The following is a 22,894-nucleotide window of genomic DNA, read 5'->3' as shown; positions in this document are numbered from 1 at the left end:
GCTGTACTGTAAACAACGATTGCTGGCATTTGTGTGTTTTTCCTCTTTCTTATCAAAACTATTAGGTCACACGTGCTTCTTGCAAGTTACTGCCTTTTTGTTGTTGTTGTCCCAGCAACAGAAATACCGGGTGTGTGCAGTTTCCCATCCATGTTAGCAACAACTGCTCTAGTGAAGTACTGATGACTAATACGCATACAAATCATCCCGTATTTTCCAAATGCATGGTCAGGTTCTTGCAGCTTTGGAGGGAATGAATAATTTGAAGGAATTTGTATCTAATGTGACTAGATATATGTTCTTAGATTATCTGAAAGATCTTTCCTTAAAGCAAACATACACACACAAAATTCTAATTACAGAAAAAGGTACGGTCAGACTTTTTCCCAAATGGGATTTTTAAAAAAACTGAGTCTGTGAAAATCAAACTGAGGCCTGGTTAAAAGGTTTAAGCCTGAATTGCATGCCATTTTAGAACAAAATTCTTACGAAGCATTTATAGCAAATTTCTAGTGTAGCCCTGAGCTCCTTTTGCTGTGGCTTGGATGTCAGAGTGAAAATAAAGCAGCCCTCCACACAGATAGTCCCTGTCTTTTCATGGGCCTTTTGTGTTCCCATGTTGGCTGGTGTGGTTTTATGTGACTTTCTGGGATCTTGCTCCCACGCATTGCAGGGATGAGCAGGGAGGGGCAGAGTCTTCTGACACTTGATGTAAAGGATTGACCTGACTTCTCTTATAGGGGACAAATATTAACTTCACAATACCTGAGCTTATATTACAGTATTTCTACTAAATATTTTATTAGTATACTAACTGTAGTATAGTTAAAGAAGTTAGTTTGCAAATAATATTTTCCTTTTCCTTTATAAATATATTAACATAAGTGCTAAAAAAAACAATTATCTAATCTTGCTCTCCAGCTGAAATCTAAGAGGTTTACTGAGCAGTAGAAACTTGTAGCAAACAGGATTCTCTTGTCTTTGTTATCTCCTTTAAATTCTTGTGCTTTAAATAATTGGAAGCAGAAGTATTTTTGATTACCAAGAAAATACTTGTTTGCATTTGTGGATTCATCAACCTCCAGATGGAAGAGGAGAAAGGAGAAAAACTGAAAATCTGTAATGATGCAGAGTGCATATGCTTCAGAGCAAACTAAGTCAGTATGGACAGTCTGGGAAGGTAACAGAAGCAGTGAAAGAAAAGTATAGGACAAAAACTAGAACAAGTTCAGCATTGTTTACTGCAAGGGGGACTAGTGAAAGATTATCTACAACTCTGAACATGCTGTAAAAGTATTCTGATTTTATAGATGTGGTAGAAATTTTCACCTTTACCACTGCGTGTGGCAAAACTCTTCAATTGTAATAGCTTTGAACAACCACCTTTTCAATTCTCAGTTTGTTCTTTTGTATCTTAATTCTGCCCTAGCATCCCTTCCCTGTTTCTGGCAGCTGCCTGCCTGCCCAGCCCCGTGGGTGCAGTCCCTTCACTGGTGTTTGCTGCCTGCTCTGCCCTGACCCTGGTGTGGGAGGCCCAGCAAACACCTGCAAACTCTGTGATGCTGCTGGGCTCTTTCCGCTCACTGATTAGGCCAAAAGTAGCAGCTGCTGGGGGTGTAATCAGGACAGCGTGTTTGCAGGTTGGTTTTGGAGTCTGGCCTGTGAATATCTTCTGTAACTAATGGCTGCATCAATATTCTAGATCAAAACACAAAAGGACTTTTAGCCAGTGATTCTGAATTGCTTGTTAGCTAATACAGGATAAGAGGTTTTTAACATTGATCCCTCTTCTGCAGTGCTACCAGCTATAGTTTTCATCTTTCATTTGAATGGATTTCAAATTATTTCTGTTTGTGTGTGTGTATGTGCATGTTTATGCATATAAAAGATCTTCGGTCATAGAGGGACCAATTTATTGTGAGAGCCATTCTAGACAGGTAGCATGTTTTCAACTCCTCTGTATAGATTTGTTAAGGTTTTGGTTTGGTTTGGTTTGGTTTTGGTTTTATTTTTTTTTTAATTCAGGTTTGGGTTTTTTTGTTTTTTGGTTTTTTTTCAGAAAATGTAGGGAAGTTTTTAAATCTTGAATAAAAAATAAGTGGCATAAAAATCCTTTTGTTCATGTAAATTATGCAAGAGGTATGTCACAAGCCATGATGTCATTATCTCTACTGCCATTTTCTTTATATTCTGTTAAAAATATTGCTTTCCCATGCACGTGCATTGAAGCATCAGTTGTATAGTAAATTGAATAGGCCTAAAGTGATGTCCGGTACGCAAAGGACCACATGTCTATATGCTATGGCTGTGAGATAAAGGCATCGCAATCTTGCATCACTTAAGTAGGGCTGCTCTTTCTGCTGCCTCCAGGAAATCTCAGCCATGGGCCGGGTAGAAAGTAGTGTCCCCATTCTGCTGCGCTGATGTTTAGCATTCGAATGCAATGTGACAGCTACAAACTTTAGGGATTAAAATTTTAAATTATAAATAAATACCTATATAATATTAAATGCTTACATAACTTCCATGTCCAAAATTGGGTAGTCCCAGTTGACTGTAATGATATTTTTACTTTCTCCTGTTGCTGTGGCAGGCAGGTCTCTGCCTTTTGGGAGTTGGGAAGAGTTTCCTCTCTTTGTTGTTTACAGCGTTTAGTTCACTCCATGTTTGTATGTTGCCTCTGTACTTCAGGAAGGAGCATTTTAATGAATTGGGTTTGCCAACATAATAAAATCCTCCTGTTGGGGAAACGGCCCGGCAGCCAGCTTTCAGCGTTGTATCAGAGACCAGGTTCATGCTGTCATGTGGATGTAGTCCAGTGTTTTCTGCCCTTGAGTGTTGTGCAGACCCAGGACCACCTCCTGGCTGGCAAATGCACAGAAACAACTGCCAGCATGATGGGAAGAAAACACAAGGAACTATCGTAGCTAGAGTCTTAAACCTAGTACGACTCTATCTAAAGGCATGCAGAAGGAATTTGCATTACCAGCAGAAGGAGAAAATCTCATGTGAACACTTTGGGCTTCTGGTTTTCTAAAAGGATCTAGATGAAAGGTTGCGCAGTGCATTTTCAAGGCCTTCAGGCAATTACTTAGATATCAGAGTAAAGCTTATAATTGGGGTATGGGGAGGATGAAAGGACAGAGTTAGGAACAAATTCAATTTATAACATGAAATGATTGCATAATAATCCTTTTGCATGAAACTAAATAGTAATAAATGTAGTCAAGCCATGCATTAGCTGTATATCCATGCTTTTAATTGTAATGTCATTTTTCTGTTGCCACATATTTACCAGTTCTCTTGCTAAGGATGAGTTTTGAATAACTAATTGTGTTTATATAGCTTTCTATACGAAGATGCAAATTTGTCATCTGATGTTTGTAACTTGCCAGAAGGCTCCTTCTCCTTTAGGGAATATTTTACTTTGATTCTTAATCATATCAAAACCATTGCAAAAAGCTAAGCACAAGGTGTCCTTGGAAAATCAGATTTTTCTTATAACAGTTGCCCCCTGCCCCCCAAAACTATGCAACGTAAAGAGAATTTTTTTTTAAATGGCAGTGGTTTTCAGCACTAAAGCTTGATCTTGCTAAGTCCATAGCAAAACTCATATCAGTATGTTGGGAAACTTTTTTTGGACTCCACTCTTCAACTCTGCTTCTCTTTTGGGGACAAGCTCTGTAACCCTTTGTATGATGGTTGAGTGGATACAGAGAATGAGAAGTACCTCATGCATAAAGTTGTTCCTGTCAAAACACATGCCTACCAATGGAGAAAAATGTCTTAAAGTTATTGTTGCCTCTCCTGTAAAACTGGGCAAGCCAGGTGTCTGCTTTGTTAATTTGGTTTCTGTATGAGCACTCAGCAGAATTATTTTTTGATAAAAATCATTGTCATTGATACTGGGCTGAAGCTGTTACATGAGATCTGGACACTTGTTTGTCAAAACTGATCTGCACTAAATGCACAAAACTCCTTTTTGTGGAAGTGAAATTGAACTTGTCAGGAGTAATTGGGCGATCACTTCCCTGCCCTGTATGCTGAAGCGCAGGGGCTGCACATTCTACAGCCCTCTGCTCCAGAAATGGACTTCACTGAATCTTTGCTAAATATAAAGCATTTTGTAGAAAACTCTCTTCTGAAGAACTGAAATTGGTTTTCCTCTGATTTCCTCAAACTTTTTCATCCTTAATTTCCAAACACTTCAGTGTGTCAACAGTAAAGACTTATTTTGCAAATGGCAGTGGCATGATGATGTTGTAGGAGGAAGCTCCCTGCATACAAGAAAAGGCTATCTCTATTAGCTGTACTCAGTACACCGTTTAGAAATTTTTCCATATACTTGCCGCTCTGTGCTGGATTAGTCACACACACACACGCACGCACGCACGCACGCACGCACGCACCCCACACACACCTAGTACTGCGTAAGTTCAGATAGCCCTCAAAGTTGAACTTAGAAAACTTACTGTTTTGAGTGAGAACTAAAGCTGGCAGCCTAGCTTCTGAAATCTATGGGTGGACTATGCTTAAATCTGCTTATTTAATGCTTTTCTCAGGAGATGAAAATCAGTAAGGATGTTTGTTTTAGAGGGGTGGGAACTGGCTAGTATGTTTCAACAAGCTGGAGATTTACAATCTTTTTTTTTTTTTAAGTCATGGTTTGATATAATCTTAAATTATTGCCTTGGACATGATTGGCATTTGGTTACAAGTGCCGGAAGAAAGATGATCTTGGCTTGGTTGAATTCAGGGGCTGTGAGGATTGAGGGAGCTTATAAAGAGATTTCCATTTTGACTGTGATCTTCTCACAGTATGGACAGTCCTAGTGTGTATAGGGACTCCAAGAACATCCTTTTTATATAGAAGTAAGATTTACTTTGCAGTAGTCATGGTGGTTCTTCAGATGGTACACAACAGTGCATCGTGCATCCAGACTGAATGGAAAAAAACCACATTTAATACGTCGCACTGCTCAATGTACGTAAGACCAGTAGATCTTGGGTGCGTAGTGTGAGGTTAAATTACAGCAGAGACGTATTCAGCATGGTTGCTTCTTCCTCATGCTTTCTGCTAATGACATTAAATGCCATTTGGTCTTATCTGGGTGCATCTGAATTAACATCAATGCATTCTTTTGTTATAGGAGCAGCTTACTGCCAGTTCATGGACATGTTGTTCCCAGGGTGCATTAGCTTGAAGAAAGTAAAGTTTCAAGCAAAGCTGGAGCATGAATACATTCACAACTTCAAACTTCTGCAGGCATCATTTAAAAGAATGAATGTGGATAAGGTAGGTACTCTGTATTTGTTTTTCAATCACTACAAGTTTCAAAAGTTGTATAAACTGGATAAAATGAATAAATAGGGGAAACAAACCTCAAAATACTTTAAGTCCACTTTTTCAACTCTTGGACTTGGAACTGGAGTTACAAGTTGTATGTGAAGCTGTTGTTCTTGACCTTTCATCATCTGAAAAGGGTATTTAGGCACGAAGGAAGAAATTTGGCATGCTTCGTTTAGGTACAAACTGAAAATTGAGTCCATGTGTCTGCTGTGGAGTTGTGCAGCATAACTTGTTATATCTTAATACCAGAGACCCTTTTGATAAAATACCATGTGTTGGAAATTCCTTACCATCAGTGAACCTTAATTTTAGATACAGTAAAATTACTGATAACCTGAATTTCCAACAAAGTAACTTGGAAATATGCTGTTCTTCTAAGTATTCCATGTTTCCTGTCCAAAACAGGGTTTAAGGAATTTAAATTATTCAAGAACTGAAATAATTTACCCAGTGATTCAATAGGTTGGACAGCACATGTGATCTTGTGAAGTTAAGAATGGAAATCTCTTAGAAAATGGCTTGTTCAACCATAAGGTATCAGTTTATACTTAAATGTGAGAGTTTGACGGACTCACCAATATAATAACTGTGTTGATAAAAATGAACAATGAAAGTTATGTTGTCATACTTTTAGTTCTACACAGATGAATTACCTGTATACCCTTCAAAGGTTCTGCTCTGGCTTTTAGTGTTGCCTTATTCTGAAATTTAAACAGTCTTACTAGAGTCCCATAAGACTTTCATAAAGCACTTGAAAACCTTCATTGTTTCCTGAGATGTTGCAGATGCTTCTATTTACAGTCTGATTTGCTAGTGAAACACTGGAAAGCCTAATAAAGTTGACATTGTCAATTTTTCTGTAGCAAGCAAACTTGCTATACCATCTCAGTGTAGAATTAAGATACAAATAGAACAACCTGAAAGGACATGCAAAATGCTACGTTAATCCTTGTAGGAGTATCATAGACTTATAAAATGCTGTACAGTTGGCTTAACCTTGAAGAAGAAATGAAAATTGCAGTGGTTTTAGGTACCCTTTTCCCAGCTGAAAATTAAATGCATTCAGGAGGCATTAAGATCCATCTAACTTGGCTCTTTAATCAGCTGTATGAATTAAGCAAGGCAGGGCAACCCTCCTTCTGCAGCTGTAGTCCCTGTCTACCCACAGTGTCTGGGAAGCTTGAGCACTGTAATATCAGCCCAGGACACCTTTTGGAGGTTTCATTTCTGTGAAAAATTTGCAGGATATGGATATGGAGACATCCTCATAGCCTTTCTTTTGTTTTGCTAAAACTTGATAGGCATTTTAGTCAACTTCTGCATGTCCACAAACTGTTCTATGTATAGCTATATATGGAATGGAAAAAAATTACAAGGTTAAAACCTCAGGGTTAGTTTGTATGATGAAAATGTACTACCAAAATGTAGGTTGGTTTGAACTTCAGCATGTCTTGGAAAAGCTGCTGGGTTTTTTGTAGTTCAAACAGTAGGACAGAGAGCAAGAAACTCCCATCTGGACCTTTTGAAGAATTGTTCGTTTTTAGTATGCCCAACTGTAGCATGTCCATTAAAAACAAAAATCCCTAGTTAGCTGAATATAGTGTTCCTCCCAGAACAGCTTCATTCATCATGGCTGTCACTGCAATAAGAAAGGAGTAACTCTGTGGAAGAGCAGTTACAAAGGCTGACATACACCCACTGTATAGCCACTTCAAAGGCTGGGTCTTTGTTTTGGTTTGGTTTTATTTCTTATTAAGAGCACTTGCAAATCCACCATTCTTTTAGAAAGGAAACAATGGCAGAAGAATATATGCTGATATAGTTGCTAGATTCTTTCAAATAAGTATGTATATGTAATTTTTATATTTAAAAATGGCAGTGGTATATTATTGGAACCTTTATTCTACCTTTCAGGTAATTCCCGTGGAAAAACTGGTCAAAGGGCGCTTCCAAGACAACTTAGATTTCATTCAATGGTTTAAGAAGTTCTTCGATGCTAACTATGATGGGAAGGAGTATGATCCTGTGGAAGCTCGACAAGGCCAAGATGCTCTTCCCCCACCGGATCCTGGTGAACAGATCTTCAACCTGCCCAAAAAGTCTCACCATGCAAACTCTCCAACTGCAGGTATTTTGCGTCTTAAAGAATTCCATTTCTGTCTCTGAAGACAACTATAAACTGTGATTGATTTTACATAAATACTATTTAAAAATTATTTCCTCATGTGGGTGGGCCATTCTTTTTGCCTTGTCTCATAGACTTAGCATCTGAGACGGCAGAAGTTAACTTCTTCTGGTGGGTTCTAGTTTGGCCCAGCCCTGTTGAGCATAGGGTCTCCTCCACTGAACCCTTGATGTAAATGATGTGGATTCTAGTGATGTCTGATGGTGGAGACAAAGGCATTTAACCTTCTTCTTGCTGAAAGTGGTATGTGTAAGTGTATTCAAGAACATTAAATGGAATGTGTTCCTTTCTCACACCTCCACCCTTATAGGAAATTGCTAGCACAGGCTGATTTCTTTTTTTATTTTTTATGGTGAGTGAAATGCTTCCAAATATTAAGGGCTGACCGGAAGGAAAAAATTAAATTATTTGTGTTTTTTGTATGTGCTTATTGTTCAGGTACGCTAGTCCTCTTAGGTGAACAACATACAAGTATTACTCTTTCTCAAAGAGCTCTGTCTTCTAACTTTTTATTTTGTGTTTGTACTTGGTTTTGCTAGGATAGAGTTAACTTTCTTCATAGGAGATTGTATGGGGCTACGTTTTGGATTTGTTACCAAAACAGTGTTGATAAGATGGGGATGTTTTAGTTATTGCTAATCAGTGCTTACACAGTGTCAAGGCCTTTTCTGTTAATCACATTGCCTTGCCAGCGAGGAGGCTGGGGGTGCACAAGAAATTTGGAGGGGACACAGCTGGGACAGCTGACCTCAACTGACCAAAGGGATATCCCAGACCATATGAAGTCATGCTCAGCAGTAAAAGCTAGGGAAAGAAGGAGAAGCGGGGGGACACGTTTGGAGTGATGGCGTTTGCCTTCCCAAGTCACCGTTATGCGTGATGGAGCCCTGCTTTCCTGGAGATGGCTGAACACCTGCCTGCCGATGGGAAGTGGTGAATGAATTCCTTGCTTTGCTTTGCTTGCGTGCGTGGCTTTTGCTTTACCTATTAAACTGTCTTTATCTTAACACACAAGTCTTCTCACTTTCACCCTTCCGATTCTCTCCCCCATCCTGCCATGGGGACAGTGAGTGAGCAGCTGTGGGGGGCTCAGCTGTCTACTGGGATTAAATCACAGCAGTGTTTCTGGAACAGGCCAAAGAACTAAGCCTGATCTTTGGTGTTTATCTAATATGGGCATGATGGGTCACTAAGCAGATGCCATTTTTTGATAACTGAAAGTCAAGTGAACAGGAGAACAGCTACCATTTAAAAAAAAAATGATCGCTAAACAAGTGTTACTGGGGTTGATTGCCTGTACGCATATAGGTCTGTGCATACAGAAACACACAGGCACACACACTTAATTCCTTTATTGGTTTGTCCTGGGTTTACCTTATTCATGCTAACCTATTCCTTAAATAAGGATTAATTTTCAGTTGGCTTAAATCTGTGACCTGTCTTCTCATGGGCTCAGATACACACTAATGCTGGCAAAGGGAAGGGGCAGGTATGAGACACACTCGGTTTTAGGCTGGCTTATGCTCTGGAATCATACCCAGATTTCAGTGTTCTGCTCTGATCACTTCTGACGTCAAAGTGGGGCATACTTGGCCAGCTGCCTTCAGCTCATTAGTGCTTCCAGGAAATTGAGCACCTAATAGCAGGCCAGTGCTACTCTGGGCTTCTAAAGCTTGTTTACATCTTTGTTTTGCACCGTCTTGTGTCTGAACTTCTGAATTTCAGGGCCTGGTACACTATAATTTCCCATGTGATGTCTTGCACTCCCTTTGAAAACAAAAAAACCCCGAGTGCTAATGTCACAATGTTGTCCAGTTGAGAAATTGGAGAAGACACTTTTATTAAATACAGACTTTACCATGCTTGTTAATTCTTCTTGCAGATGGTCTGTTTTTACCAAAGTCACAAATGTGTCATCCAAATTAAAGCAGTGAAGGTGACAATTCTAGAGAAATAGAATAGCTACTGGAGTGAAACCAGCCAGCTGATATGGAGGATAATGCAGTGATCTCATGTTGTGTTGCTGGTTGTGTGAAGAGCATGTCCGGTAGCTTCCCAGCCCTTGTATGGAATAGGACAACTGAGACACAGTGTGATGGGTTTTGGTAAGATCCTGTGGCTGAAAGAGTTAGCTTTTTTGTGGAAAGCTTCCTTCATTATTAATTCAAGTATTGTCCAGAAGTATGACAGGCAGGATGCTAGTTTAATTTCTGTTGAGCTGAGGAGGGGGCGTGTAGACATTACATGATGCTAGGTGAATTGAGAGTTCTAGCTTTTATTTCTGCTTGCATTTTAGAATAGGACTATTTCAATTAGGTGTCAGTCATTCATAGGTTTATTCAATTTCTGAGCGAGCACATTTTCATTTCACTGATGTATTGTACCTTTGTGCCTCGCCTCACCACATCATGTAGCCTGGTTGCTTGAAAGGATTTGAGCTCTTACTGGGTGCCTGTTGGTAGAGGACACTCTGGGAGGACTGTTGCATGCATCTGCAAGCTTGTGTGTGCCTCATCTGCTGTTCGGGAGTAAACCGGGATGATGTGGAAGCAAGTCCTGGGTAGTTGGGAAATTGCCATGAAAGATGTGCTTCTGTACCTCTGTCTTGTGCATACGCACACTTAGCTGCAAATGAAAGAGTATTCATAACGGTTGTTACAGCAGCCATAATATGCCCATGTGAACAAAACATGTTTAGCCATTTATATGAAAAGGGCAAAACAGAAGGTCTCATGAGTTCTTCTGAAGCAGGTTAAGAATTCCCCACCCCATCTGGAGCTTCATCTTCCTTGATGATATAAGCCCAAAGAGGGAATATACGCCCATGAGTAAATACAACATCAGGTGGCATAGTTTAAACTGCTATCTATGACTTTTATGTTGATTATTTTGTTATGCTGCTTTCCTGCATCTTCGGTGAAATGGCTGAGTTTTGAGCACAGCCGTACTTCCACTGACTTTGTTGTGGGAGCAGTAAACATTGTGGGCTGCTTGATGCCATAACCTCGTACACCAATGCAGCAAGCATTTGCCAGCGTCTGTAGCAGTTTGCCACAGTAGTTTGTCTCTTTTTTGTACATTTTTTTAATGTCATTTTTAATTTGTGTGATTTGCTCTACATTAACACTTAAGCTTTGAAATATTAGTACTGCCTTGTTTCAGTTCATTAACAAAACAGAAAGAAGCAATAGTGAGAGAAAATAACCAAGAAGATCATTCAACATAATCCAAAAGGTTTTAAACAGCATGCAGTGGACATACCTAAATGTATGCATCTATTGTTTAGTGTCAGGAGCAAGCAGATATATGGGTAGTCATTCATACTATATTTTTGGTTTTGAAAGACTTTTAAATCTGCCTAAATTGATCAAATATATACATTTCTAAATGAATAATTTATTTAGCTAATAGTAGTTTCATATGCATTTCAGATGATTCCTGTTGTTCTACAGAATAACTTTTCCAGTGCCCTTTGCCAGAGTTTTGAGTGATTTAGGAGGTGCTGATCTCTTTAATTATTCATAATTGCTTTATAACACTCTGTTAAAAACTGTATTTTCAGAGGTAGACTAAGGTATGTCTTTTCAGTTAACAAGAAAGTGGTCAAATCCTTAAGGACTGCTCTGAAAGCTACCCAAAAAGGTACTGGCATGAGTTAAGAATTATTTTTGGTATTTTAATCTGACGCTAAAGCTTGACAAGACCCATAGTATCAGGTAGTTCCTTTCTGTACCTATACGTGGGTATTTACCTATATCTCTGCAAATGCAGAGTTTGGTCTTTATTTCATTTTTTAAAAATGCTTTTAAAACTACCCAAAACTCAAGAAATCTGAAAATGCACTGGGTTTTGTGTTAATTGGGGAGCAGGCCAGCAGCCATGGCCCTACCCCTTCCAAAGGCAATCCAACTGAGGAGTCAGTGCAGGTCAAGGATAATGCAGCTCGGAAGTGGAAGCGTAAATAGGTCCCTACAACTAATCTGCTGTGCCACCCTCGCGTTGCCTTGCCCCTTCCTTGAGAGACAGATCCGATTTGTTGCCGAGCTGACTGCGGTACGGCAGGTTGATGGCTTTGGTAACACATGTAAAAGGCTGCTTCTAGAAAGAGAAGGAGCAGCAAGGATTTGCCAGGTAAATGCAGCTCCCTGCTGGGGGATCGAGTATGTTTTCATCCTTCGAGGAGTGGAGCCAGCAGCACAGACCACCACTGCAGGCTCCCTGCCAGCAGCACCACAGCTGCTTTTAGATATAATGCCATCTGCCAGCCCTGAGCTGGCTTTCGATCTCCTACAGCCTCTGCTCTTCTCTAATGCAGTGGTAAACAGACTACAGATGTAGAGTCAAAATCATGGTAAGGGATTAAAATATTAGGGCATTGTTGTTTGTGCCAGTTCTAATGCTCCCTGTGGAAAATAGCAGAAAAAGCTTCATCTGATCAAATTGAAAATGATGATCAGGTTGTCAGGATTTTAGCTTAGTGTCTTACGTAAGTATTCCTGTATGTCAGAACAAATCCATGGAGCGCTGCTTTGTGTATGGGTGTGGGGTGTCAAAAATACACGGGTAAAAGACAGCTTAATAAAATTAATTATTAACATGTAAGCTAAAAATGCAAGGGGTTCGTAGATCCGAAGGCTGTTATACATTTTAGTTTGAAATATTCAGTGAGAGCAGGATGACTAAAGCAGAGCTGGAAAATACTGGAGGATCACATGAGGGCTAAAAATACTCATGCTATGACAGGGAAAATAACCAGGGCAGAATGAACTGTTTGTGCACGAATGCTTTATATATAATGTGCATGGCATCGAAGAGCCAATTATGCAAGAAAAATACCTATTTTCTTTAGGGAAATGGTATATCCTACTGTGGCAGATATGCTGTAAATTAATTTTGAGGGATAAAAATACTCAACAAAACCAGTCTTTATTTTAGCAGCTAGTGATACGATTAGGACTCCTGGGGGACTAGAGAACTCCTTCTAATGCTTTTTTTTTTTTTGCTTTCCACCAAAACATGCCACCTTTTTCCCCAGGTGGCAGGCAGGTGGTATTGGTGATGGCAACCTCTGCTCGTGGTGGCACAGTGCTCCAGGACAATGTGGCAGAGCTGGACATGGGAAGAGCTGCGGGGCAACAAACTGAAAATGCTTTTGTGCCTAGTTCATACGAGGCCAAGGAATTGTACTAGCCGATGAGAACAGCATGTGCAGTGACAGTGCTGGCCTGGGAGGTAGAGAAGAAAGTGGCTCAGCCTTAATACAGACACATACCTCCTCTGCCAGCATGAGGAGAGTTTTAATTTTTAAACCCACTGAGCCCGAGAATTTAGACCACAAAGCAATGCTGCTTGTAGTGTGGGAGCCAGGGCCTTTTTTCTAGAAAGAAGATTGTGATTGAAAAACAGTGGTGAAAATTGCTGTCTTAATTTTCAGTGTACTGTGGGTGTGGTTTGAATGTCTGTGTTGCTCAAATTTTTGCATGATCTTTTGTATTTCAATATGAATTTCTTCGCATATTTTCTTTCAGATTTTCCTTTTGAGGCTGCTTTCTCCTTATAGCTAAGCAGACAGTTGAATTTTAGAAAATGCAGGTTTTTAAGAGCATTTCAAATTGTATTCTTCTGTTAAGCCTATGTGGAATGGTCTCATCCATTGAAGATGAATGCTTACAGGCTTGAAGATGTTTCTAGAGAAAATAGGGGTTTCAGTTGAGAACAATTACTAGTTGCCATTAAAATGTTGGTTGTTTTAAATCTAAAGAAGAGTCTTCATTTATGATGGAGAAGAGGCTGTGGTTAGTTCCCATTTATCAAATCTCCTTCTATTAAAAATAAACTGAGGGAGTCATACCATCAACAAAACTTTTTCATCTGACAAGTAGACTCCATTGTATGTTCTTGCTTGTATTGCTCTGTTGAAATTTGTAAAAGGTGTTTCAGTTTCAAGTATTTGTACACACTCCTCTTTGCCAGCTGTCCGGCAGTGATGATCAGAGTAGAGCGCATCAGACTGTACTGTAGCCAGCAGCAGTGGAGGTATGGAGAGCTGAGGGGACAGAGGAGTCCTGCCACCCAGGGGAAGTTAGTACCACAAAATAATTAGGCAGCTGCACCGCAGCATGTTGGGATGCTGAAAGTCAAGTCAGATTTTGTCTGAGGTCATTTCATTCCCACTAAGCATCATTTGTCATCACTTACGCCATTAAGCATCCCTAAATTGAGCAGTTTCTTGCATCCCAGTGTAGCTGCAACAATAAACGTGTGTGAATATTAATTCATCTACTGTGCTCACTCATTTGTTTTAAGTGGGTGGGGAATTTTTTCTTTAGCTCATGAAGAAATTGCTAGCTCTGGCCTCTTGGTTTGGTTTTTTTGTTTGTTTGGTTGGTTTTTTTTCCTGTGGTATGAGCCAGGAACATTCATTTTATGAAATCCTTTAATTTGACTGAAGATGGACTGCGAGTGATTCCCAAATTCCACTGAAGCAGTGGTTGTGAGGGCTCAGCCAAGTCTCATGCTTGCTCAGGGCTTCCATTGCTGTCATGCCATCCTCATGCATGTCCACACTGTATTCATGCACGTGTTTTCTTGGAATTTTACATTAATATTTAATGGCGTACTAATTACTCATATAGCTTCAAGGAAGATTTCTCTCTAAACATTAAATACGTCTCTTGTCTGCAAGACTGTGCTTGTGTTGTAGTGTGACCTGGAATTTGTAGCCTAGCTTTGTTGTACCCAAAACCTGCATAGTGCCAACATCCACTGTTTTAAATTGCAGAAGGGTACATCTGTTTGTAAAACTTACATCTTTAGCAAAAAGAACAGTGAAGCTGAAATTGGTCGGGACATATTTAATTATGATGGACTGACTAGTTATTGTTTCTGGAGCACCACAGACAGAAACCTGTAATGCATTTCAAAGCTGGTTCATCCAACTTATTTCGGTACAAGAACAAAATAATTTGTCTTTCAACTGTGAATTTATTTTTCCCATCTCTCCTAGTGTTATATGGGCAGGTACAAAAAGTTATCCAGGTGCTAACTGAAGCAGCTGCAATACTGTTCACAAAAAATTTTAATTGAACTCTGCACTGACCTAAAATCAGAGCTTGCTGTAACAGAAGTTCTCACAGAACAGTGGAGGTGGGAAGGCACTTCTGAGATCATCTAGTCCAAACCCTTTGCTCAAAGCAGGGTCACCTAGAGCCAGTTGCCCAGGACTATGTGCAGTTGAGGTTTAAGTGTCTCCAAGGATGGACACCCGCCCCCCCCCAACCTGTCTGGACAGCTCGTTCCAGTATTTCATCACCCTCAGAATGAAGAATTTTTTTCTTATGTTTAAATGTAATTTCTTGTATTCCAATTTGTGCCCTCTGCATCTTGTCCTTTGACTGGGGACCACTGAAAGGTGTATGGATAAGATCCCCCTGAAGCTTCTCTTCTCCGGGCTGAACAGTCCCAGATCTCTCAGCCTTTCCTCCTGTGTGAGGTGCTCCAGTCCCTTCGTCATCTTCATGGCCCTTTGTTGGACTCTTTCCAGTATGTCCATGTCTGTCTCATACTGGGGAGCCCTGAACTGGACCCAGCACTCCAGATGTGCCTCATCAGTGCCACGTAGAGGGGTAGAATCACCTCCCTCAGCCTGCTGGCAGTGTTCTTCCCAATGCAGCCCAGGAGGCTGTTTGGCCTTCCTTGCTGCAAGGGTGCACTGCTGGCTCAGGACCCCCAAGTCCTTTTGTGCCACACTCCTTTCCAGACTGTTGGCTGCCAGCATGTTCTGGGGCATGGGGCTGTTCCTCTCCAGGGACAGGGCTCTGCACTTCTTTTTGAACGTCAACAGTAAGCTTGAAAGGGAATGGGGAATGGGTAAGAATAGGTAACATTTATGGTGCTGATTACAATGCAGTGTTCTCAGTGGTCAATGAGAAGAGCTGGTTATCGGGTATTTTTTTTAATATAAAATACTTGTATAAAATTTTGTGCTTTCTCAGAATATGTAAATGGGTTATATATAAATATTTTCATAGAAGATATGATGTTGGACAGAATTTAAACTGCTTGGATTATATAGCCCCTCTGAGCAATGCATTAGGAGTTATTCCACACTTGCACTAATTGACTGCAAAGCCATTGTGGTGCTCAATAGCAAAGTCATTAAGTCTACCAAGATCTTTTGTCTCTGTTTAAATATCTGGCTGTCTCAAGTACTTTGTACTACTCTACCAGCCAGCATCCTTTAATTCTTTTATGAAATTAAGCTTCTGTTAGAATGGGGGGCTTACCTCTGAGCCGATTCTAAAACTGATGCTTGAGAATAAATGTGCAGTAAAGTTGTTTTTTTTTTCCCTGCAGGAAATTTTAAATTAGAAATCCCTAGGCATTCTCTGTTGCAATTAAGTTCTATCCAGCTGTTGCTGATACAGTCTGAAATGCTCAGGTTATTTAGCTGGTTTTTATCTGTGTTATTGAAATTGGAATATCTTGTTCATTTAAGAGCTGATCCTGAGCAGCAGAGCAAAAGTCGATTTCTTTTGATTTGTCTGGACATTTTATAAAGCTTAGTAACACTTTGCTGTAGAAATTCAAAAGGCTTCATTGTTTTCAAAGGAGGGCAGAATATAATGCAGTGTATTCGTGCTATCCAGCCCTCTCTGCAGACAGTGGTGATGTGGGCTTGCTCAGCGTGCTCTGGGAGGGTGCCTCAGCTGCAAATTGGAGAGAATACCTGGGGATTAAATGTTTGTGCCTGCTCTGTCCTTACCTCTCTCTGCAGGTTAAAAAGAGGTGTGTACTTAACGATTTGGCTTTCTGTGATCAGGACCCCAATCTACAGAGAAGTAGCTCACTTTGCAGGGCTACTGAGTGTGAAAGGGAGCAATATGCCGTGGCTGCACACCGTGCCTGGCTTAGGTCTTGTACCATGACCCCCGAGGAGAAATGGCAAAGAACTAATAGGCCGGGGATGCTGTCCTAGAAAAGCTGAGCAGCTTCTTGTACACTTGTGTGCAGGTGTTTGCTGCCTAGGTAAAGTCCAGTGCTGCCTTCAAGTAGAAGAAGGGTAATTGGTAGAGGGGGGAGATGCATTGACCAGTCAAGGATTCACATTTGAAGGTCCATACCTTGTTTTATAGCACTTAATTGTCAGTTGATATCCTGAACTGCTTCTTGCAGGTGTAGAATACAATAAGAAATAAACATTGATACCTTGGTTTAGTATACATCTCTATTATTTTCAATTTTGTATGGGTAACTTTTGCAGTTCCATGTGATACAAGTATTCATTAAATAACTTCAGGCCCAACTAGAATGCTATAGTCAAAGCAATTATTTCACGTGTGTTTATCTTGCGTATTTCAACACCAGTTTTCTTCTATTTATCTGCTAATCCAAATGAAAATTATTTTCCAGGCTTTGAGAGCACCTTAACAATCCTCCTCTTAAGCAGCTGATTTTTAGTCAGTCAAAATGTGGACTGAACCTGGAAAATGTGTAATGAAGGCAGGGTGCTAAAGTTTATGAAACTGCCTTAACAAAGAAATACCAGCAAAAGATCTTGGCATTTTTAATGTGTTTCCACAACTGATTTATTCTTTGCTGATCAAAGTATGGTGTGAAAAGAAGTTTAATTTCAGGGATGTATACACCATTGAATTTTCCCGACTTTAGCAAGTCTGTGTCCTGTATCTGAAATCTGCTAGAGGTGAGTTTGTGTATGTAATTGTAAGGATTTAGGCATGGAAGTTATTGGACTGGAGTGACCAATTTAAAAAAAAGTATTTTATTTTTTTCCTTATTTGTCTCATTTTCAGGAGCATAGAAAAGGAGAGTGGGTGTCTTGTACAGAAATGCTTACACAAGTCAACTGAATTATCAAGTTGTTTGTTTATGTTCTGTTGGCATTAGGTGACCCAGTTAACACAGAGTTATCCGTAGAGGCGGGAAGCTTCAGATGCTTGTTACAGAGGGGCCTGTGACTAAATCAGAAAAGCCTAAGCTAGCTTGATTAAATAACCCATTGCTGATCTCCTTTCCCATTGTTTTTTGGCTCCTCCAAGGGACCACTATACACAGTTCGAGGTCAGTGAGACTGTCGGAGCTCCAGGGTTTGGTCATATGGGCAGCCTCACAAGTCATCTTTCTCCCCCTCCTGCCCTTCTCTGCCTCCTTGTGATTTCTTCCTAGTAACGCCTTTGTAAAACACTGGTTTTACAATGAATTGCTTTAATAAAGTGTTGTCTGACATTGGGGATAAGTTGTGGAAATGACAACTTAGAACAATATGTAGTGTGCCATAAATCAAATCACCTTCTGGGAAGAGCAGCTGGCGAGGTGTGGGCTGGAAGGTGGTTGCTGAGAAAGCTGGGGCAAATCCTTCCGGGAGTGGTCACTGCAAGCTCGGAGCTCAGCTGGGTGCTTGCTGGATTCGGGCTTTCTCCCTCACGCTGCGTGGCCCAGGCTTCAGAGCCAACAGCATTTGGTGGAGGAGTGTGGCCATGGAGCCCATCAGCAGGTCCAGGCAACTGTGTTTTGCTCTTTGTAAGAAACAGCGATAAATGTGGGTGCTGCAAAGCAGGACTTCTGATTCACATGCCTGCTTAATAAATCCAATAAAATAGGTTGGAGAGAGGGCCGAGTTTCTGTCTTAACCCAAGCGATTTCTGTACCAGATGTGTGTCCACTGCATCTGAGGCTTAGTCCTAGCTGGTGGGAATAAGGAAAAGGCTGTAAGTCAGAGTACAGTGCCTGTGGCAGCCCAGGCAAGGTGGATGGCTGTGAGCGGGGCACTCATTCACGTACCAGGGCTGAGCGACTAAATCAAACCGCTGACAAGGAGAGGAAAGATGGAGAGGCAGAGCAAGGTGTGAGGAGCTGGCTGTGAGGTTCGTGTGAAGGCACCATGAACCCTTTCACATAAACATTCCTCTGCTCAGGCATTTACGTGCCACAGGCATTGTGAAAAAGAGTACCTGCGCGCACTTGTTACTTGCCTTTTTTGCCGGTAAAGACGTTGTTCCGTGTTCTGGCAGATTTGCAGTGCAAGTCATTAAAAACAAATAGCAAAACTGAAGCAGATCAAAACTCATCTCTTGGTCACTATGGCAACTGCGAGTTCACTGATGGATTTAATTCTGCGTGCTCTGTCTAAACTATCAATGCCCTTGTCTCAAGGATGGCTTACATTTGAAAACAAAGAAAGCACAGTTTAGCTGAGTTTTTCAAGTCTGTCTTTCTCCAGGGGAATTGAAGATAGATCTGTACACTAAATATTGGGCTGGGGGAATGGTCTGTTAATGGCATATTTTTTACAGCTGAAAGCTGCTGACAGCTAAGGGAACTTTATATTCTTAGTTCAATGTTTATTTATTTTAGTTTGAGTTACATCACTCTCAGTAGCAAACTCAAAGTAAAACTGCTAGGAAATGTGTTTTTTTCCTTTCCCAAGGTATAGCAGCACTGGAACTTCCTCCACTGTCACCCTGAAGTAACAGAGAGAACGGCTGGCTGTAAAATGAATACTTTTGTTTCAGTACCAGGTTAATAGGAATGTATTTATCATGGGGATACATCTTGATTGTTATTTATTGTACTTTTTCAGGTGCTGCTAAATCCAGTCCAGCTTCTAAACCAGGATCAACACCGTCTCGCCCATCTTCAGCAAAAAAAGCTGCACCAAGCAGCTCAGCATCCAAATCAGATAAAGATTTGGAAACTCAAGTCATACAGCTCAGTGAACAGGTAAATTTGCTTTAGGCATAAAATTAGATGCATTCATTGTCACAGGCAGGCATGAAATCTAATATTGCCCTCTGTTGAATAATGCTCTCCAGAATTACAAAGGGACAAAAGATTGAAATAGCTCAGCTGGGAAGAAAAAAAGTGATTTATTGTTAAAAATAACATCTGACAGAGATGACTGGTGTTTGCCAGTATTTTTAAAAGGTGATCTTAGGAATGACAGGTAAGTCTTGCTGAAGTATAATTTTATTAGATTTTGAAATGTATCTTTTATTTCACTTGGATAGGAAAAATCCCAATAGTGTCTTTGCTTTTGTGTATTACAAATTTGAAATAAATCATTTTAATGTGTCGTTGTGGAGAAAACAAGCCTGTTTGTAACACCAAGGTGTTAGAGATTTGCAGCTGAATCGAGAGTAGCTCATTGCACTCTGCTTTCTGGAAGGAAGGCATTAAGACAGTAATATGCCTTTTTCATTTAAAAATGTGATCTAGCTTTGTGACAATACTTAGTTATATTATAAATAATGTTGGGCAATATAATTAATAAAGTTTCAGAATTTCTTTAATGTTAGGAATATAAGGGCTTAATTTGCATTTATGCTATGGAGCTTTATGCCACTCTGTCATTCCTGGACATGCAAGAGTGTCTGCACTGGACATGAATAAATAGCTGCATCTGGCTCAAGACTGTGCTGTCAGAATGGTGTAAATGCCATGAGTATAAATGAGGCCTAATCCTTGTATTTGTCCTGGACAAGGGAAAACGGAAAGGAAAAACCTCGTATTTTAGAGCCTGAGCTGCCTGGCAGCTGCATTCAGGAAGAAGTCATTATTCTGGATCAAGTATAATTTTCCACAATTATGGGCATTTCGGTTTCAGACTTTCATTGACCTGAACAACAAAGATTTCAGTTTGTTGGGGCACTGTTTGTAAATTCTTGGTTATTGTTATGTACTTAAGGTGGTGGATGGATAGCCACATCTCAAACACAATGTCCTGCAGATTCAGTGTAGAATTCTGAGCAGCAGAGAGCGAAACAGGGTCCACCAGCCTTCCAAATGGGCTTTTGATTGTTGCTGTAACAGCAAAGTTTTTAAATGTTGCACAAGGAATGGATATTTTATTATTATTGTTATTTTTTATTTTTTAATCAGTGTAAGAGTGGAGTTCAAATGTCAGCTTAATGCAAGTTAAACCATGACATTTGTACTCAGAAGTCAGAATGTGTTTGCTTCAGCAGAAGAGTTGGTTGGGATCTGAGCAACATAAAAATGTTTGATCTTTAGTAAAATAGGCAGTCACTATCACATCCACCGCTAATGTATTCCTAGCACGTTCCATGTGTGAAAACCTTAAGCTTTATATACAAATAACCCTGAGGGAAAACTGATGATTTCCCTCATCACCAAAGAGGAGAAGAAATTTTGAGATTTGGAAAGTTGGTGTATTAATAGCTAGTTTTTAAGAGACCTCTTTTAGCTAGAACTGTCTGGAAGGCTTTTTTTTAATGCTGGCAGCATTTGGTATCTCATTTCCCACTAATGGTTACTTGTGGACCCTGGGCATATAACACAAGCCAAAAAAACTATGCTGCAAGCAGCTCTGAGCCAGGTTTTTCTGACCCCCAGTCTGAACATGCTGGAAGAGCCAAATTGCCTGTTTTTTTACCACTCTGCAGCAACCAGGGAGGTGAGGGAAGCAGCCACTTTTACCCCTTTGCTGTCTTGATTATGAGTAAGAAAAGTTGAATGGTGTCTGTGGATATCAAATTCCTATGTGGATGTAACAGATTTTTGGTTTTTTCCAGCCCTTTCATGAATGGCAGCTAAGGGAGATTGAAACATCTGAACTTCCGTGCAATTTGTAGTGGAAAAATTTAAGTAGTGGGGCTGTCCATACACTATATTTTACCACAGGGTTGCTTAATGAGCTATTTGCAATAATCGTAAGCCATCCATAACATTTGCTACTTTAATGGCTCCCAACAATCTTAAAGTTTCTCTTAAAATGGTCTTAGCTATTGCCTTGGTCTGTGCTAGTGTAAATTAAACACTTCCAAGGAATGTCACTATGCACTGGAACTTGATTACCCATAGCATTAAAATGCTAAAGTGGTCCCTGCTGTGTTTTTGGTCTGTGCCAGCTAGTACTCTCCCAAAGAGTTTGAGTGCAGTTGAGGAGACAACACAGACCAGGGACCATTACATATGGAGAAGGGACCCTTACATATGGTGAATGGTCCCAGGAACAGTTAACTGTATGCTAGTATACACACAGTTTCTGAAAACAGCACCATCTTGGCTGCATGTCTACAATATGTACTCAATCTTCAACCTGGCTCTGTAGTCCTGTGGGTATTCATGCTACCAGTAAGTGCCATCAGAGAAGAGACCAGTTAGTAAGAACTGCTGCCTTTGCACCCATTTAACTGGATTGCAGAGGGGTACTTCTGGTCCAGAAACAGAGCACAGGAGTTAACGTGCACTGTTCCTCATGCAGGATCAGCCTTTTGGCATGTTCATAGAAGGAAAATGTAGGATGTGGATGTGCTAAGTACCTGAAGAAAAACAAATTAGCGTGTCATGGACACATAGTTGATATGTAACTGAAGAAAAGCATATTTGGTTTGGTTACACCGTTTACTGTACACTGTAGTTAATTAACTATGTGCATATATGCATAGTTTAATGATTCTGTTTCTTGAAACGGAGTGAATGTGATAGAATGAACACAGGAGAATGCCTTCATAGTAAATCGGTCAGAAGGGGAGACTGTCTGAGCTATTAGCTGCCAATGTTTCAGCAGAAGTTCATTGTTTTCCCAAACTCTAGCAAGCACAGAGCAAGAGATCTAGAAGCAGTTATGTTCTTGTTCTGTCTGGATCCAGGTGTTCCTCTCAAGGAATATGCTGCTACAGATCCAGAAGACATGTCTTAAATGTGAGGTCTTCATCTATAGACCAAAATATTGTAAACTCTTGTTCCATTTTGCTATTCCTACTTTCATGAATAAATAGTTAATTTTAAGGTGACCAGTCATTGTATCAATCATAGATTCAAACTGTCAAGGGAAGACTTGAGTGTCACACTGGGGCTGCTGGTCAGGAATGGGTTAGCATGTGAATGAGATGCTCTGAGATCCTGCCCTGATAACAGGTCAGTTCTGCTGTCTGACACCTCTGAGAGTGCAATCAAAGGTCAGAAAAAGGCATCACTAGCTCAGCAGTTACAGAAAAATGAACTGATAGGATTTAGTAGGCTGTCAAAGCATTGTTTGAACTCTGGTATTTTTACTAGTAGAAGGAATAAATCAGCTTGCAGTAGAACTGGCAACATATAACTTTCTATTAAATTGTATCAGTTAACTGCAATGTATTCTGATGGGATTTAATTTATTTAGAAAACTCATTTGTATAATTGCAGGCCTTAAAATGTGGATGCTAATTTGGCTGTAATTTGGACGTGATTGGGGTCAGTGTGTTTACTGTAGGCAGTTTCATCCATGATTATTTCTATTGCTTGTTACACTGCTGTCCTCCGAATTTGAGAGTCTGATTGTGTATACCCTATTGGACAGTATTTTATCTGTTATGCTCCCACAAAATTGTTCTTTTTTA

The 22,894-nt window shown here is 40.2% G+C and overlaps 1 protein-coding gene across 4 annotated transcripts in view; it reads left to right on the top strand.

The window, feature by feature from the left end:
* Nucleotides 1-22,894, top strand: part of MAPRE2 (microtubule associated protein RP/EB family member 2) — a 92,268-nt gene that overhangs the window by 59,567 nt on the left and 9,807 nt on the right. For all 4 annotated transcript variants that reach the window (XM_030010866.2, XM_041123222.1, XM_030010867.2 and 1 more), the window contains 3 exons: nucleotides 5,151-5,296; nucleotides 7,265-7,478; nucleotides 19,135-19,274. In XM_030010866.2, coding sequence (XP_029866726.2) covers nucleotides 5,151-5,296; nucleotides 7,265-7,478; nucleotides 19,135-19,274 — 500 coding nt within the window. The remainder of the gene's footprint in view (nucleotides 1-5,150; nucleotides 5,297-7,264; nucleotides 7,479-19,134; nucleotides 19,275-22,894) is intronic.

This window comes from Aquila chrysaetos, chromosome 4 (genome assembly GCF_900496995.4).
Source record: "Aquila chrysaetos chrysaetos chromosome 4, bAquChr1.4, whole genome shotgun sequence".
Lineage (NCBI taxonomy): Eukaryota > Metazoa > Chordata > Aves > Accipitriformes > Accipitridae > Aquila > Aquila chrysaetos.
Note: the sequence above shows the minus strand (reverse complement) of the source record. Positions and strands in the feature narration are given on the sequence as shown.